Here is a 19882-nt window from a genome sequence, read left to right on the forward strand (position 1 = left end):
ACGCCTGTAGTCCCAGCTACTGGGGAGGCTGAAGCAGGAGAATCACTTGAACCTGGCAGATGGAGGTTGCAGTGAGCCAAAATCATGCCACTGCACTCCAGTCTGGCGACTGAGGGAGACTCTAGAAAAAAAAAAAAAAAAGGGAAGGAAGGAAAAGAAAGAAAGGAAAGAAATGAAAGAAAGGAAGAAGAAGGAGGAGGAGGAGGAGAAGGAGAAAAAGGAAAGAAAAGAAAAAGAAAAGAAAAGAAAGAAGGAAAGGAAAGAAAAGGAAAGGAAAGAAAGAAAAAGAAGGAAGTACCATCTGGGAGAGGAACTGACTGAGGTAGAGGGGTGAAAAAGACCATTTTTTTTAGTGCATTCTAACTTACAACTTTGTGATTTTGTACTAGCCAAGAAATTTTAATTAATGCAAAGGCCAAAATTGCAGCTTCCAAGACAAGACCTGCAGAATCCAGTTCTCTGGGGGAGTTATGGACTCTGTGATTTTCACAAGCCCTGTGTGTGATTCTCGTGCACATGGGAGTTGGAGAACCCCTGACACAGAGCATCCTTGGCAATGCACACTTATCAAAATAATAATAGCAACAATGATGTAAGCAGTAATGAACACTTATTTAAAAAGATAAAGCCCAAGACACCACTGCCAAGATCTTGTGCAAGTTTTCCTGAAAAAAATTCTTTGGCACAGCTAAGCACAGAGATTTTACACCACAACAAGGTATTCCTTGTTCCCTCTGGTGTTCAGTTTTAACCACTGTTCATCATTTCACCAGCTTTTTTACACTTTACAAAATTCTTTACCCTAATCTTTTGAGCTAGATAAGAGCATAATAAGCTGCACTTGAAGTTACAAGAAAAGGGGAAGGGACTCACTCCAAAAATAGAACGATACCTCTAAACTTTCCAGCTAACAACTAGGCACTCTCTTGTATGTTCTAAAGAAACAACTGTGAGAAATATGCATGTTTACTCAGTTTCTTCAACCTAGACATACCTGTGTTGCAAATGATACTTGTGTATTTCTGAGATGCGAGGGGAGAAAGAAAAAGTATAGCCTCTGCTCTCAGGCAGTGATGGCTTCCCTCTGTGTTCTTCTATTTCTTCACCTTTATTTTTTATTTTATTTTATTTTATTTTATTTTATTTTATTTTATTTTATATTTTATTTTATTTTATTTTATTTTATTTTATTTTATTTTATTTTATTTTTTGAGACAGAGTCTTACTCTGTTGCCCAGGCTGGAGTCCAGTGGCACGATCTTGGCTCACTGCAACCTCTGTCTCCCAGGTTCAAGTGATTCTCCTGCCCCAGCCTCCCAAGTAGCTGGGGTTACAGGCATGCACTATAACGCCCGGCTAACTTTTGTATTTTTAGTAGAGACGGGGTTTCACCATGTTGGCCAGGCTGGTCTTGAACTCCTGACCTCAGGCGATCCACCCGCCTAAGCCTCCCAAAATGCTGGGATTACAGATGTGGGCCGCCATGCCTGTCCTATTTTTTTGCCTTTAAATCGAGATGAAAAGACAACATGATGTAGTGATTAGGAGCATGTGCTCTGGAGCCACACTGCAGGGGTTCAAATCCTAGCTCTGCCACAGTGCAAACTTGGGCAAGTGACTTAACTTCTCTGTGCCTCCGTAGACACATCCCTAAGATGGGAATAGTACCACCCCATTTACTTGGTATGAGGATTAGATAAATGGGTATATGTGAAGCATTTTGCATAGAAAATGGCACATATTGCTATATAAATATGTGTTATTCCTATCTCAGACCAGTCTTGGAGCATTAAAGAAATCGAATTCACAAAAGTAAGGGTAAAAACCCTAGAAGAGAGTGATGAGACAGAGAGGAAAAGTCTGTAGTAGCTAAAGAGAAGACACAGAAGGCAAACAACAATGAAATGTTGATTGTTTCCAAGAAATAGAAAACCAACTATAAGATATTGAAGCAATGGGCCAAGCAAAGCAAAGCTGTTTTTTCCTTGTTCTGCGGACTGCTCCAATGCCAGACTTTTCCATTTTCCGGTCTGGATTCGTATCGCTGTCTCAGTTTCATATGGGGGACGCAGACCAAACAAGTTTGGTGTTAGGGAAAAGTGGCAGCCCTTACTAAGCCCCTGGGTTCATGAATATGACTGCAACTCTCACCCTCTATGGCCTAAGGTTATGGGAGGACTTGGCCTCCAGAAATCAGATCTGAGGTGGGGAGGAGACAGGAAGAGAGGAGACTGTAAATCTACCAGCCTCCTTACTCACAGAGGGTCCCTGCGAGCCCCTCAAACTCAGCCACAGACCTGCCATCACCTTGCATACAGTCTGCCCATGGGACTGTGGGATGTAAACGCAGATGGAAGGGACCTTCTAGAACCCAAATGCCAGATCTCGCCATTTTTTGGCTACTGAGATCCAGAGAGAGCAAACAACTTGCCCCAAAGCTATAGGATATGTAGATGATTATTTTGATAGACAGACCACTGATAACTGAAATATAAGCACCTCTCCTCATTAAACATTTTTAATCACTATATTTTAGTCATTTTTTAAATGTTCTTTCTTTAAAAACAAAAAAGGTACCAAGCAAAATAAGTATCTCTTGAGCCAAAATAGTGACATCAACTGTGTAATGGTTACTTCCCTGTGACAGCTACCAGGCGGCAAGAGCAGTGAAGCACCCATCGTCACGCTGGTTCCCTAGTGCAGACTTGGAATATGCTGGAGAATATTCGGAGGAGCACGGGTGCTTGCCCTGACATGAGTCTCAGAGGTGCAGACACGCACCTGCAACATCCTAACTTTCCTTAGAAGCAATTTGGAGCTATCAACCACAGTATATTTATCCAAAGTCCCTATAAACTAAGACTCTCTGGCATCCTTTATCTTGAAGTTGAAACAACCGAAAACACCCTTTGACTCCTCTTCTGCCTGTCCTACTGATGTCTGTCACCTTCTCTTGCCTGATCCCAGCCCCACCAGAGGTCATAAGCAAAGTGGCCTTCTCAGAATGCAGCTGCTGAAGGCTCAGCCACACAGAATCCATCCAGGGACCTCACGCGGCCAGAGCTGTAGGTACCACATTTTTTTCCCACAGACCCTGTTCTGAAAGATTTGGTCTAGCAAGTTTATTAATATGTTTCCCATTTAAAATAATCAAGGCATATCTGACTGCCAATTAAAGCTCCCAAGCAACAGAAGATAACTAGTATTGCCACACTGACTTGCTAGTATTTCAACCCAGAAACAAACTGCATTTTAGCCAGGTGCAGTGGCTCACGCCTATAATACTAGCACTTTGGGAGGCTGAAGTGGAAGGATCACTTGAGTCCAGAAAGTTGAGGCTGCAAGTGAGCTACGATTGTGCCACTGCTCTCCAGCCTGGGTGACACAGCCAGACTTTGTCTCAAAGAAAAAAAGAAAGAAGGGGGGGGGCGGGGGGAGGGAGAGAGAGAAAGAAAGACAAACGAAGGAAGGAAGGAAGGAAGGAAGGGAGGAAAGAGAAAGAAAGAAAGAAAGAAAGAAAGAAAGAAAGAAAGAAAGAAAGAAAGAAAGAAAGAAAGAGAAAGAAAGAAGAGAGAAAGAAAGAGAAAGAGAAAAAAGAAAGAGGAAGGAAGGAAGGGGGAGAGAAAGAGAGAAAGAAGGAAAGAAAAGAAAGAAAGAAAGAAAAAAAAGCATCTTAATAAGCCAGCACTGCCTGATTCTGAAAATATTTGCTTCTGCCTGCCACCTTTCTCCCCACTACACTGCTCCAACCTGAACGCACCCTGGAATCTGGCACAGCACTGAAGACTCGCTGGGTTGCCCTCCCAGCAAAGCAGCCAATTTATCTATGATCTGAAATTACATCAAATTTCCAAGGACTGTGAAAAACATTTCCCATGAGCAAGAAGTTAATTTATTTGCACTGGGAAATGAATGGTTCCCTTTGCTTTCCTGACCCTCCCATAGGCACCAGGAAACAACATTAAGTGACCCTGAAGAGAGACCCCAGACAGAGCCTTCACTTATTTAAGATGGCCTCAAATCAGCCATGTGTGACAGAGGACATAAATTCTACAGCCCACGATATAAGATCTGGGGATTCTTTAAGCTGAGGTACAGCATCTATTTGAATGCAGTCCCTTTTGAGAAATGATTGGGTCGTGTTCAGTTTCACATGTCATACTTTGGGAGAGGAGTGCTGAAACTGTGTATTTGGAGCAAATTTAACAAACTTCTTCTTTATGCAATCATAGGTAAGAAAGTAATCATTTAAAAACAGATAGTGGAGTTCATTGTGTTAGGACAGGCTACAAGAAGCCCCCTCTGTCTTCTGCCCACTGTAGTTTGTTTCATAAAAACTAGAATTCTTTTTAGAATTGGAAGGAGCAATATTTGAGATTATCCCAGAAAAAGGGTCATTTGGAAGCCCCAAAAAGAAAAATTCATTTTCCAATCAAACCTTATTAATTTTAACAACTCCCAACCCACCAAAAAGCACTCAAAGTAATGAGAACCATAAAAGGAGGGAGGAAAACAGACATCAGTTCGTGGGGATAATAATTTTCTTCTGTTGTCAGAACAGCCTTGTTCTATTATAAAACAATCAGCTCTCATGCATCCTCCCTCCATTTCTGCAACCCCCTGGATTAGAGGGAGTCTCTCATTTCACTCTTCTTGGCCTTGTTGAAGTAGCACAGGTGACCCACAGGACATCAGACTCTTATAGACCATAAACTTCTGATATTCCAGGTAGTCAGACATTACTCAAAGGACCTATGTTGTCAATCTTGCCACTCTTTCAAAGTCAAGTTAGTACTTAATGTGTGCCAGGTATTGTGCTAAGCACTTGGCATGGACTATCTCACTTAATCCTGTGATTTATATACTATTTGCCTTTATTTTATATTAGAAAGATGAGAGCTGGATAACTTGCCCAAGGTCACAGGATAACTTATCCACGGCCAAGCAGGGACTTGAAACCTAGCGATCTGCCTGTATACCCAATACTCTTAACCATTGTTCTGGCCCACCTTATGATATCAGGGTGCATGTAGGCCTTACTGAATTCCCCAGAAACACACACACACACACACACACACACACACACACACACACACACACTGGCTATGGACACTGTCCCTCAATAGAGCAGCATTCACCAGGACTAAGGAAGACATTCCTTCTCTTGAAAGATTCAGACTGAACCCCATAGAATGACTGTAATAAGTGCATGAAAAGTAAAAAATACTGTACACTCCGGGAGCCACAGTTAAAGGCCATCATTCTGTATTGTGAAACAGCCTCCTGATTTCCTGAAATCCACTCAACAATGAAGGAAATATAAAGAGGCCGTTGGAATCATTTCTACCTATCTTCTGATGGGGGTAACGTCTGCAACCTCGGGTCAGCTTTGAGACTTCAAGGCACGTTGCAAAAGGAAAAAAACTGAAAGGAAATCGCTCTGTTCGTGGGCCAGAATATATTTCATTCACAAAGAAAAAAAAATATGAACTTTCTAGAATGTTTTTAAGCATTGATACCAAAACAAAATGCTTATCATCTCAAATATAATACTGGGTCCTTCCCACTTATAAAAACTGTTCCCAATGCACATGGAGTGGTAACTAACCCCATATGTCAACTTCAAATAAGCCAAGGTATAAAAGGTACAAAACAGCTCCAAAAGGACTATGCTTTGAAAGGAAGGCCTTAAAGCATTTTGCAAACTTCACGTGCACTTGTTTTATATGAATATCTATAGTCACATACAGCATAAAAAGAAAGCTTTGAAAAGGGAACGAACTCACCGTACAGAAGACAAAACAATACGCTTTTTATTTTTAAAACTCTGGTGAAATAGGTTTCCATAGGACATCCCATTCAAAAAAAAATTAATGTGAACCAACCTGCCTGTGGGTTAGTCACACTATACAGACTTCATCAGAGTGTTTACAGATACCTAGAGTATTTACAAATGCTGTCCGTTAGGTAGTAAAGTGTTGTTGCAATTTTTCCAGCATATATTCCACAGTAAAATAAAGGGGGTATATTGGTGTTCTTGTATAAAAATCCTTAACAAATAGAGAAAGGCAATTTTCCTGAGAGAAGATTTGTTCTTGAAATATTTTTCTTTAACAATTGGAAATATAGAAATGGGATGTAGTTGTAAAAGAAGCTTAAGAATGTCTAAGTTAACATTTTTCTTTTAAATTATTTTAAGTACCATTAAGTTAAAATGTTTACATTCATTATAAAAAATGCTGTTAAATCTTATGCAAATGATTTAACACTGATTGCTGCAACGCAAATTGCACTTTTTAAAAAAATTATTGTATACATGGAAGAAAAATATCTTGTTTGCTACCCTGTTTACAAATTCCGACTGACTTCAGATCAGCCACACAATATGAACTTTGAGAAACATCAGTCACAGTGTATGTTAAAGTTACAATGCAGTCTTGCAAACTGAGTAATATTTTTGACAAGAGACCCCATGAACCGACTCAGCCTCCAGAGATGTGTACCAAATGGCCTCAAGTGATCTTCTCCATGAATGCACATGAAATCTGGATGTGGAAAAGGTATGAAGAAATTCTGGAACAACCAAAATCGATCAGAAGAAGCACATGATTTTGGAAAAAATGCAAAATCTTTTTTAAAAAATCTCTCTCAATATTCCTTAGCAGGCAAGGCCTGGGTCCTAGTCCTGGCTTCTGGAAGTGGAGCAGGGTCCGCCCCGGAGACGGGCTGGCTGGAGTGGCCCAACGCGCCCAGTTGCACTGGCCCTTCCCTTCCATCTTCTCTCACTCTTCAGCAAGCCTCTTGGGAAAAACATCTCTTTCAAAATAAAGGCACGAGAATCACGTTCTGTCAGCGCAGTCGCCACTGTCTGGACTGCTGCACAAAAGCAGACACGAGTGGAGTGAGGCCCGCGGCGGAGCCCTCCCTGCCTCCTGGCGGCGTGGGCTCAGGCCAGGGCCAGGGCGCACCAGGAATCCTGTCGCACGGAGGATGTGACTTCGGCCGGCGAGGCCAGACTGACGCCTATGTAGAGCCCATCTTGACCCGAATACTTGAGCTCGCTGTTCTCGGGATTGGTGCTCTCTCCCGCGCCAGTCATCACTGGGGCACCCGCCTGGCAGAAGAGGGCGACACAGAGGAGAGACGAGAAGGTAAGAGGCGGTTACAATCCTGCTAGTGAAATACATGGGAGCTAATGAACGGGTCTGTGCAGCCAGGGCCAGAGCTGCTTCTGGGCAGACCCAGGGCAGGGGAAATGAGGCCGGCATTACTATACCCTCCCCCAGCAAGTGGGGGCTTTTCTCTGCATTGCACACAGTGCCACTGACCTGACCCTGGCCACTGAAGACTTGGAAACTTTAGAACTCAGGGCAGGAGCCACTGGCAAGATGCAAAGCTGTACAAAAGGAAGGGGAACTGAAGAAATCCTATTTGTAAAAAGTGCCAAGCTCTAAGACCTCTGACTGTGAAACAAACCTCACTGTGTGGGTGAATAGGCATTAATGATGCACACACAACCTGATCATTTCCAAAGAGAAAATGCAGAGCACAGCGCGCACGCACGCGCGCGCGCGCGCACACACACACACACCTCTAACAAGGCTTAACCAGTGATGGTAAAGTCTTTTTAGAAAAGCTGCACAGTTCAACATTCCCTGATAAGCGAAATCTTTGAGCACTGACTTCATGGAAAATAAACCTATGCATATACAGGTTTTCAAATCTACCTCATTTACCTTAATTCTCTACAAGAACAGTTATAACGTGGTCTGAAGCAGACCACGCTATAAAGAAAATGCTAACATCCTCTAGCTGCCATGATCATGGCAATGATTTCTTTCTTTTTTTTTTTTTTTTTGAAACAGAGTCTCACTGTCTCCCAGGCTGGAGTACAGTGTCGTGATCTCGGCTCAGTGCAACCTCCATCTCCTGGGTTCAAGTGATTCTCCTGCCTCAGCCTCCCGAGTAGCTGGGACTACAGGCACCTGCCACCAAGCCCAGCTAATTTTTGTATTTTTAGTAGAGAGAGGTTTCACTGTGTTGGCCGGGCTGGTCTCAAATTCCTGACCTTAAGTGATCCGCCTGCCTGGGCCTCCCAGAGTGCTGGGATTACAGGCGTGAGCCACTGTGCCCGGCCACAATGATTTCTTGAAGCACAAGTTCACCTTTCCCCTGTTCCACCCATTCCTCCCATTCACATGAAAAAGGCCAAATAGGAAACATCATATAATTTAGCAAAATCAAACCAAAATAACTAAAATCTGTTTAGACAACAGTTTGAATAAATTTGCTTTTGAGAAGCTTTTGGAAAAATTTCGCCATAATCATGTACTTTTTAATATCACCTTTTTCCTTCTAAAAGTTCAGGAGCTCTTATTCCTTCCAAGCTTTCAGGGCTCCATTCTATAAATTACCAGATACTTGTTATTTGGCAGAGGTAGGACATTGTGTACTTTTCAAAGAATTTCTTTTTTACATACATAATCCCATTAAATCCTTAAAACGGCCATTTCTCTGGCACCTGACACAGGCGGAGCAGAAAGTGGGCCGAGCCTCCACGGCCCGCAAGTGAATGAGGTCCAACTCTACTTGTTTTCCAACAAGGTCTGGTTTGCTCTCAACCCTCACCATAAGGGTAATGAGGCTGGGAGGCAGGACTGCAGGCGAGCAAGCCCTCTGAGTCTAAGCACCCAAACTTCCTTCCTCCCACCCAGACAGACCAAACCCGACCCCTCCACAGGTAACCACTCCTTCCCTTTCCCAGCAGAAATGAGGTTTTATGAAAATCCAGCAACAACACTGGCCCCACACCCAAACTTTTGTTTACATAACACAAATGTAAAGACTTAAACTGAGGGTTTAGGTGCATTAAAAAGCAAATTTCACAAAATCAGTGAGATGTCTAAAGCTTCAGATGGATTCTTGTGGCAATTCTGAAAAAGCTAAAATAATCCTGTCCAATGAGCTGAATGCCATAAACTCGGTTATACTTATAAACATAGTGATGAACTTTCGCCCTTAATTCCAGAGACTCCACTAGAAGCAAATCCAGTGTGGATCCAGATTGAACCCTCAAAGAAATAAGCAAAAAGATGATATTCAATTACAAAAGAATTATTTATTTAAAAAGGAACTATTAGAGTGAGCTTCCTTATAATGATATATGTCACGTCCAACTTTGCATGGATTTTCTTATTCGAAAACAGGCACATCAGCATATGCCTCTGACTAAATCTGACTTCACCGCAACAAGTGTTATTTTCTGAAATGGACAGGGTTCCTGAACTGGCCCAGGAAATAGCCCACCTCAAATGGCAGGGAAGTGCCAAGACAGCAGAGGGGTCTGTCACCACCACCACAGCCAGCAACAAGAAACATAAGCAGGCTGGGTACGGTGGCTCGTGCCTTTAATCCCAACACTTTGGGAAGCCGAGGAGGGAGGATCACTTAAGCCCAGGAGTTTGAGACCAGCCTGGGCAACATAGGGAGACCCCATCTCTACAAAAAATACAAAAGTTAGCTGGGCATGTAGTCCCAGCTATTTGGGGAGCTGAGGTGGAAGAATTGCTTGAGTCCAGGTGATGAAGGCTGCAGTGAGCTATGATTGCATCACTGCACTTCAGCCTAAGGGACAGAGCAAGACCCTGTCTCTAAAAAGTAAAAATTAAAAAAAAAAAAAAAAAAGAAAAGTAAAAAAAGAAATATTGGCAAAGCAACAACTGACAGCCAGACGCTAGACCAGGAGCCTGAAAGATAGTCAACTGCCCCAGGAGCTCCCAGGCTTTGTGAGGAGCCAGGATCCATACACTAGAAAGTCGACTGTTGGCTGCTTATCATGAATGACAAATGAGTGGCTGAGACAGGAAGGTAGACCAAGAGTCAGAAAAGGAATAGCAGAGGGCAAGGACTCCTGGGCAAGGAACCAAAGGCAGCCCGCACAGGAGTATGAGGAGGAGGGGAAGCAGCTTGGACTCTCAAGTCCTGTCCTGATTCAGTCCCCTGCTGAGTGCAGTCCCCCCCTGAGCCTCCTCTGTGCCCGGGTCCTCACATTTCCCACCTCAGGGATGGTTGCGACAATTAAATGAGCTATTGTTTGTAAAAGCGAAGGCAAGGTGCCTTGCCATGTTAAACATTCCACAAAGGGAAGCTATTGTTATTGGCGAGAGAAGAATGTTCAAAATGGGAGTCAGGATGGATGAAGAGAGGCGGTCACCTGGCCTGTTCAGAAGAAAAGCCAGCTGAAAAACAGAAGGATGAAGCAAAAGAGTGAACAGACCATGTGGGAGAGGTAAACCAGAAGCCTGACATATAGTTTCGTGTGCCTCAGTTTCCACACCTATAAAGTGGGATAAAAAGAGGCACCTATGTCATAAGGTTATTGCAAGAATTAAATTGGCAAGGCCAGGCGCGGTGGCCCACGCCTGTAATCCCAGCACTTTGGGAGGCCGAGGCAGGTGGATCACCTTAGGTCAGGAGTTTGAGACCAGCCTGACCAACATGGTGAAACCTCGTCTCTACTGATACAAAAAAATTAGCCGAGCAAGGTGGAGGGAGCATGCTTGTAATCCCAGCTACTCAGAAGGCTGAGGCAGGTTGCAGTGAGCCAAGATTACACCATTGCACTCCAGTCTGGGCAACAAGAGTGAAACTCCGTCTCAAAAAAAAAAAAAAAAAAAAAAAAGAATTAAATTGGCTAATATATTGTAAAGCCCTTGTAACAGTTGTCTGAGAACAGTAAAGATTATGTCAGTATAAGCTACTCTTGTTATCTAATTATTACGGTTAAGGTTAAGAGGCTTGGATCTAATTTATTCTCCTCATTCTATCCTTCAGCCCAAGCAAGTTACCCCATCACCAGGCAGGGGCAGAAGCAGTGGGAACACAGTCAGAGCTCAAAGAGAAACACCTCCAGAATGACCCTATTCAAACTGTCACTGACAGTTCTTCACAAAAATAAATCAAAGTGTTCTGTAGCCATTCAAAAGTCTCATGACTCTTTCTCTTTTTTACCTTTTTTTTTTTTTTTTTTTTTTTTTGAGATAGGGCCTTGCTCTGTCATCCAGGCTGGAGTGCACTGGGTGTGATCTCGGCTCACTACACCCTCTGCCTCCTGGGCTGAAGAGATCCTCCCATCTCAGCCTCTCGAATAGCTGGGACCACAAGCATGTGCCACCATGCCCAGCTAATTTTTGTATTTTTTGTAGAGATGGGGTTTCACCATGTTGCCCAGGCTGTTCTCAAACTCCTGAGCTCAAGGGATCCACCTGCCTCAGCCTCCCAAAGTGCTGGGATCACAGGCATGAGCACACCTGGTGACTCATTGACTCTTTTTCAACAACCCACATTAAAGAAACATTAACACCCTGAATGTTATTCTTACACCTGAATAACAACCCCAAAAGCAATTGGCGAAAATAACCTGTCTTTTTTTCAGACAAAATGTTAAGCTATTTGGCAGGCCAAGAGTCCTGCTATCAAAGGGCAGACAGACCTCAAATCCCGCGAGTGATGCACTCCTAAAAATAAATCTGCTCATTTGCAATTAAAAGCAATAGCTGAGCCTGTCAGGAAAAAAAATGGGGCAAGTACTTGTGCCCAATGCTTGGTAGCCTTATTTTATGTGTAGATATAATAATATTTAAACATGAAATACTGCAAAGAAAGGCCGATGTTACTTACATGATAACACCAGCCCCTTCACTCATGGCTGGCGGGGCTAAATTCTGGTACACCCACCTTACAGAAGGCAGTTAGCTGCAATGTCAAGAGCCATCCAGAAGTTTAGGCCCTACTTCGCCCTGTAATTTCACTTCTGGAAATGTATTATAAGGAAATAATTCAAAAGAAGGGAAAGGCTCCACAAAGGAAGCCAACCGTTGCAAGGTTACTTCTAATAGTAGAAACTATAGAAACAATCTAATGTCTAATAATATGGGAACAGTTTAGAAAAGCAGGGCACATCCGCTCAGTGAACTATTATGCAATTATTAAAAATAATAAGATCATGGAGCAAAATGGAAAAAATCCTGTAATACCATGTTAAGTGAAAAACAGCAAGATATGAATTACACGTCATAACTGCAATTTATCCATGCACATGTGTAAGTATTATAAAGGTCCCCTGGGAGGAGGGGAGAAACAGGGGACTAGCTGAGAGGGCCAAGTCTATTAGCCATCTATACCTTTCTTTGAATATTTTTCTTTGAATACTTAAATTGAATTGCATAGTAAATCTATTTAGGTTGGTGCCAAAGTAATTGCAGTTTTCGGCATTGAAAGTAATGACAAAACCCACAATTACTTTTGCACCAACCTAATAACTTTGGGGATGAATAGAAGACATGAGTACCAGAAACACAAGGCACTTGAGGGACAAGCCAACCTTGATGGGATCAGAAAGTGGCTTGAAAAAATAGGAGGGAACCAGAGTTGGGGCACTAACAGGAGGGCAGGTCAGAAGGGCCCAATCTGCCCCTGAAATCATCTCCCTGCCACCTGGCATAGGCCAGGGCCTGGCCAGCCACGCACATGTGAATCTCACAGTTCTATACAAGTTAAAACAACCAACACTTCAGCTCCATGCATTAGTGTAACTTCAGCTCTCAAAACCGATATTCTCTCACTCTGTCGCCCAGGCTGGAGTGCAGTGGCATGATCTCGGCTCACTGCAACCTCCGCCTCCTGAGTTCAAGCGATTCTCCTGCCTCAGTCTCCAGAGTAGCTGGGATTACAGATGCCTACCACTACACCCTGCTAATTTTTGTATTTTTAGTAGAGTTAGGGTTTCACCATATTGGCCAGGCTGGTCTCAAACTCCTGACCTCAAGTGATCCGCCCGCCTCGACCTCCCAAAGTACTGGGATTACAGGCATGAGCCACCGTGCCCGGCCTCTAAACCAATATTCTAAAAGCAGAAGGCGTTCAGAGTTGGCACAGCGACTCTTCTTAAGAAGCCTGGCTTTGTCCTGTTATTGTTCATCTTTTAAGTCCCTTTCCCTCACTGATGATAGTCAAGAGCTGACTACTGAGAATCAATACAATGTGTGTGTGTGTGTGGGAGGGGTGGGGGGGGAACAGGTGGGGGGGGAATCAGAGAAAAATGCACTATGATCCTGGACCTAATACACACACATACAAACACACGTATAAATTTCAATTGGTTAATATATTTTCCCACTAATAATTCAACCCTTCAAAGGACTTTAGTTCAGATAGCAGACATCACAACCCAGCAAAAGCAGGCACTTCACTAACCTAGAGCAACCTAAACAAACGTTCCTGAACAAAAGGGAGGGAGAGCTCCGGAATGCCCACAGCTCAACCATCCTCCCTCCTTTCAGCAGGCAGCACAGGCCAGGCGGAGGTCCCTGCTCCCTCCCTGATCAAAGTGCAAGGAGGGTGGAGCAGAAATCGGCTCTGTGTTTCCATTCAAGGCTTATCTGCTCTCCACCCTCCCACAGACAACTGAAAATGGAGGCACTTCCTGTTGAAAGAATGTGTTATCAGGGCCAGACCCAGCCTGGGCTTAGCACTGAAAGCTGGCCGGGTTAAGGTGGGAGACAGGCAGAGCAGCTGGGCTGGAAAACTCCCTCTAAAAGGAGTAAATGACTTCAGGGAGAGCTTGGGCTGCTACAGATTGGGACATGGAAAATATCCGCTAGCCTGAGAAGTAGCCACAGTTCATCTTTAGATCACCTGGAATTTTTTTTTTTTTTTTTTCCTGTGAGGAGCCTTCACTCATTTTTGGACACATATCTGAAAAGTCAAAGATTTCTGATTGGATCAACTCATGGAAACAAATGCCCAGCAGCGTCTCTCTTTGTTTGCCTTCAGATCGCACATCCCATAATGGGGAGGGCAAGAGACAGCTTCTGATGGGAAGGCAACACAGCCGAGAAAAGGAAACCCTGAAAGGGCGTGCCTTTTCCAAAGAAAAACATGGGTTCTTCGGCTTGTGGATTATATGCATAAATTTCCTTTGAGGAAGAAAACCAGAGAGGAGTGTACAGGGCATGCTCTATCTTCCTTGCTGGAATCTCTCTTCATGCAGTCTCGGTCTGAAGAAAGAAAACACTGCGCCCCAGGCAGGCTGAAGGACGACTGTGTGATCCTTCCCAGAGCAGAAGACTTTGATGGTGATCACATGCCTCCTTCACTGCAAGGCAGACTGTCGGCTCCCCCAGCCTCTGATCCGTCCTTCCTACACATCTGAGTGAGATTGTGCTTACGGCTTTTTCTTGTGTGAGGGGAAGCCAGCCGTCCCTCACTGCCAAAGCTCTTCTCTGCTTTTGTAACCTCTAGGTTAGACTCCTGTGGTGCTTTATAGCTGCCTTCCTCAAAAGAGGAATTAAAAACTTTGTATAAATTCCAACAAAGGAGAAATGCTTTCCTGCAAATCGTAACTTCCACTATATAAACTACGATCATTTCAGTTTGGCTGGACGTAACAGAGGACCAGATACAAAGTGACAATAAATAGTTTAGAAGGTGACACATGAACACACACAGGTTCTGTCTCCACCAGGACATGTGAAAACCAATCACAGTGAAACTCTTGAATTCTTAACAGCTTAATAAAACAAAAGAACATGGACACCTATTCTCTAGAGAGAGAGTCACCATCACCTCAACTGATGACCTAATTATTCAGCAGAATAGTTTTGTATATTTAATTCAGCAAACAAATTCCTTACTGGAAATTTCACCGGCTGCTCCCCCACTCTGCCCCAACCCCTACCCCTCTCGCCCCTTCTAGACCTGAGTAGGCAAGGTTATAGCCACACCAAGGGATGCTGCCCTTTTCAAGAAGACGAAAGCAATTCTATGCACATAATCTATTCTGGACAAAAGAGCAAATTGCTTTATGTATCTGTGCACACTCAACAGCAAGCATGTTGTGGTGAAGAAAGGCGCCAAACTTTATAAGTACTCTGGGATTATCACCAAAATACTGATGTACAAATATAAATTGCAAGGGAGACGGTTTGTCCGACAACTTGAAGTCAATGAGGACCCTAAAGAAAAAGCTTATCTTCTAAATGAATCAGAATGAATTACACTATTCTCATCTTCAAATTAAGTGGGACAGAATCCTGAGGCAAGATTTAAAACCTGGTGAATTATGATCTTAATTTTTTATAACAAAACTGACTTTTCAGGAGATGGATGAGCATCTTAATCTCTCCATCTTAATTACAGAAAACATACCAAGAAGCATTTACAATGCACTTAAACCACCAAAAGCATTAGGAAAGTACTAAGTATCAGAAGGAATAAAAAATTTGCTATCAGTGAAATACAAATCTCTAAAATGTGGTTACTTTCTTAACACAATAACTCTACATCTCTAAATTTCCCCATTAAGAAAGTGAGGATCTTATTCTAATATCTTGGGATGAAAAAAAATGCCACACAAATAAAGCTGATCACTATTAACTTCCAAGACCCGTATTTAAGTAGTGCTATTCTTCTTAAACTTCAAAGAGGTCTCCAGGCATCTCCCACTCACTCTACACAATACTCCTAAGGACCAGATGGTAGGAATTACTTTTCCCCTTTAGTGGAAGGAGGAAAACAGAGGCTTTACAGAACCTTGGCAGCTTGCTATACTCACACAGACAGAGCTGGAGCTAGCGCCTGGCTGCTGGAATCTGTTTCCTCCCAGCTGCTAATCCGTGAACCCCCAGAATAAACTTTTGACCATATTCAGGCTTCACCACGAATCAAGCAACTAAATTTAATGAGAGCTTTAAATGTAAAATACTTGTGTTTAATAAAATAAAAATATGGTTCTGCAGCATGTGGCTCAGCTCTGGTGAAACCGTGCCAGGCCAACAACCAAAACAAGCAGCACACCATCAAGTCGGATCATGATTTAAGCATCGTCAGATGTTGACTTGGAACCATTTACTCATAAGACCCCAACAGGACATTAAAATCAATGCCTAGTTATGTATTTGTTCAAATCATTCTTAAAATATGAGGTCAATAAAATAATGTCTTTGTGCTCAGTCTCACAAATTCTGAGTACTGGGCCTTTAAAAAAGCCTGATGTGATGGGTAGCTGAGTGGTAAATTGTCGCATTGCCAACACCTGTCTTTGGAGATGCTTTTTTAAATTATTAAAATTTCAGAGAAAATTAACAGGTAGGTCTAAACATGAACAGAACTAACAGACTGTACTTAATTCATATCCACTGGATCTTCATACTGCTAGTAACTCTTCTGGCAGACACCCATGAAATGCATAATAAATTACTTTTGTTCCAGTAAAGGAATTCGTTTTCTTCGAAGATTCATTTAGCAATAACCTTTCAGAGCAATCTAAGCCAGATTTCTTAAATTTGGCCATGTTTTCCCGTAACATTATTTCATGTTTTCTGACAATTTTGTATATTCTTATAGAGGCGTGCAGAGGGGGTGGGAGAAAACTGCAAAGAATCTGTAATTTGCAAAGAAAAGCTGTGTTCTGGGATGAGGCTATAAGAAATGGTGAATAACTTCTGCCCACACTTACTCTTTATCCAGTATTCTGGCTATCAGACAGTGATAATGAGTCACTTATTAAATAAACCACAATTCTGTGATAAATTATGTGGACATATGTTACAAACTATTTAAAGCTTTACTGTTTCCTAATGTACAAAGCCATTGGATATTGATGTAGCACACAATGCATTTTTAAACTACTTCTTACCATCCTCCCTGTCATACACACACACACACACACACACACACACACACACACACACGAGATTAAAAAAAAAAAAAAAAAAGGAAGTCTAGAAAAAGCCTTGAGATCAGAAAGAAAGCATGCAAATCCGCATGCTTGAACATTCCCTGCCGGGGTGACGTGCGACTTTCACGCGAAGGCCAATGTGGTCAGACAAGAACGTGAGTTATTAGAAGGGGCTGTGAACGTAGAAAGAAAGGGAGCCTGGCACATAGGGAGCACGAAGATAAAATGCCAACAAAATATTTATGTTCATGGCTTGTAGCATGTGGCAAGTGGGATATTAATAACTGTGATGATTGGTCAACTCCCTGGGAGTGGTAACAGCCCTGGACTGGGAGGCAGGAGACGTCGGTTCCAGTCCCGGCTTCAACACTGGCTTGTTTTGTGACCTTAAGGAGTCACTCTGGATCTTGGTTTATAAATGAGGCAATAATAATACCTAACCACACAACTCTCTCACAGACCCTTTGGGAGATTAATGATTTTTTAACTCCTTTGCTACTCATTTAGAAAAGAGTGTTTTGGACGATAGACTCTGAAAAAAAAAATAGGCAATTGACTATTAAGAAATGCTTTTTCAGTAATTTCTTCATAAACATTCATTGAAGACAATCTTAACATTCTGAAAAGTTCCAAAACTTAGCATTTGCTTATGTACGGATTTAAATCGCAGCATTAGAAGGATTTCAGTACGGCAATCTTGTGTTTCTCTTAAAAGAACCTTGTTATAACCACATTAGGTATGTCAACAAAAGTAATTTTTACTACTTTTTTTAACTTAATGTTACCCAACTGCCATATTCTTAGTACCATTATACATTTGATTTCTAAGTATAACATTGATAAGAAAATTTGCATTAAGTGCCTTAAATACATTCTTGGTCAAGAGCAAATAACTTCTCTCACACTGTTTTCCCACCTATTTCAGTGGGAGGATATGTGATGCTAAAATTATTAATCAAAGTTAGTCAAATTTCTTTAAGAAAATATTCTTTCTTCTCCCTAAAGATTTCAAAGAAATGAACTAATATCGCATATTAATCTAAGACGCTGTAGTGGCAACAACATTAAGCGCATCAGCCAGACGTGCGGCCAGTGTGAAACCATGCTTCTCAATTTGACACGTGACCTTGGAACTGTTCTTTACCTTCTGCGTCTCACTTAGAAGGAGGAGTAAAAAATAAAATGTATCTAAAGCACCTGGCACATAAAAGGTACCTGATAGAAACTAATTTCCTGCCTCCCTATGTTCACTATCTTATAAGTGAGCAGTATAGGAAAGGGAAAAACTTCCTCAAAGCAAGAGCACTATGAGAAAATCGAAGACCAATCCACCACGTTTGGCTCTCGAGTTCTCTAGAAGCTCTGTGGCATATTCAAGTTAAAAATGAAGCAGTAATTTTCTGCTCCAGCCCCAGCAGGCTCTTGCATCAGAGCTCGTCTTCATAGGTTCCGCTGAGCAACTTAACAGTATAAGCACAACATAAGTCCTTCACAAATGTTCCTTTCAGCTCTTTCACAGGAACTATAATTTTGTGACCAACCATAGTGCATAGTAAATCAAAAATAATTCCATTACTTGAAGAAAAAGACGGTGGAGTGTAAATCTGCTAATAAAGAATCCCCCCTCCACTGGAAAATGCATAGTAAGCTACAGGACCTACTAAGGTGTTTTTCTATTTCCACCACAGGATGCAAATATTATATATGAAATAAAATCTATGAAAACAATTTAAAATATTTACCTGCCTAAGCTTTCTTCAGAGGCCTTATAGAGCACATCAAATAATCTTAACTTGAGTCAGTCCCTAGATCACTGCTGTTGGCCACAAGCACTTATGGGTGCTTAACTCCTTCAAATGACCACGCAGCTCAGGAGTGACTACAGTAGGGAAATAGGTCTAGCTAAGCACACAGCGTCCCAGAAGCACACAGGGGACAGGAATGATGACGCCTATTTACTAGCAAGAAACAGACCAAAAGAGTGGTTAAGGTCCACCCATCCAGGCCCAGATGCAGCCGGCGAGGAACCTAAGTCTCTATCTCTCAGTCTATTGTCCACCTCTCTTTGTGGAAGTTGTATATCATCAGCAATGCCCCACAAAGGGGAGGAAACACATTTCCTATCCCTAATACACCATGTCTAATATGTTTCCATTAGAAGAGGTAACCAGGCAGCCACTCCAACCATCCTGCCTCCAGAATCCCTGGAGGCAGAGAAATTACAGTGCAGGCCTAAAGAAGGTCAGCGCATAGAATCAGCTGGCAGGAGATGTTTTTCCTCCCTAATTGTGAGGAGGAAACTCTGCTTGTAAACTTGACAAGCAGGAGCATGCTACATTTGTTTACATCAATTATCAAAATACAGAACCCTTCAGTAAGAAGGTCCTAATTGTTGGACTCCAGTGTACAGACAGAAAACACATTTGTCACCGAAGCAGGATTTAAATAAAGTCCATCACATCATTTGGGCCCTGACGTTGATCTGAAATATTTTCAAGTATCTACTTTCTACCCGTTCTACCAGCCTCACTTCCTGCCTTTGGCTTCTTAAACCTTACACTCCAGCCACAGTGAACTAACTATTTCCCTTCCGCTCCAAAGATTCCTATGCCTTCTTCTTTCCTGGATACCTCTATCCCAATTTTTCCCCTGCAAAAATCCCAACTAATTTTAATTTCCTCTACTCTGTGAAGCCATCTCCAACTCTAGTTATCACTCCTTTAAAGCACATCCAAATCTGACCAGTAGTAAGATCTACGTCTATACCTGTCTCTCTCCACCCACCCCTACCACCTCCATGTTTTAAACAATTCCAGATGTGGCACTTTGTTTTACTCAAATGGAACAAAGACCAGTAAAGCAAGGGCTGGTCATATATATTTCTCTCTCCATTTAACTTCAACACTTTATGTTTAATGATGATTTCAATATTATATTGGTAGTTTTAATATTAACTTAAATAGGGTTTACATTTTTTTCATTTTATTTTAAAAATAGAAATAGAGACAGGAATCTTGCTATGTTGCCCAGGCTGATCACAAACTCTTGGTCTCAAATGATCCTCCAGCCTCAGCCTCCCAAAGAACTGGGATTACAGGCGTGAGGCACTGCACCTGGCCCAATTTTTTTTTTTTTTTTTTTTTG

At 42.3% G+C, this 19882-nt stretch overlaps 1 protein-coding gene across 2 annotated transcripts in view; it reads right to left on the reverse strand.

Moving 5' to 3' along the window:
* Positions 1–5790: 5790 nt before the first annotated feature.
* GATA6 (GATA binding protein 6) overlaps positions 5791–19882 on the reverse strand; it is a 32744-nt gene continuing 18652 nt past the window's right edge. For both annotated transcript variants that reach the window (XM_032151730.2, XM_058439766.1), the window contains one exon: positions 5791–7114. In XM_032151730.2, the coding sequence (XP_032007621.1) occupies positions 6947–7114 (168 nt within the window). In that variant the 3' untranslated portion in view covers positions 5791–6946. The remainder of the gene's footprint in view (positions 7115–19882) is intronic.

This window comes from Hylobates moloch, unplaced genomic scaffold (genome assembly GCF_009828535.3).
Source record: "Hylobates moloch isolate HMO894 unplaced genomic scaffold, HMol_V3 SCAFFOLD_5, whole genome shotgun sequence".
In the NCBI taxonomy this organism is placed as follows: domain Eukaryota; kingdom Metazoa; phylum Chordata; class Mammalia; order Primates; family Hylobatidae; genus Hylobates; species Hylobates moloch.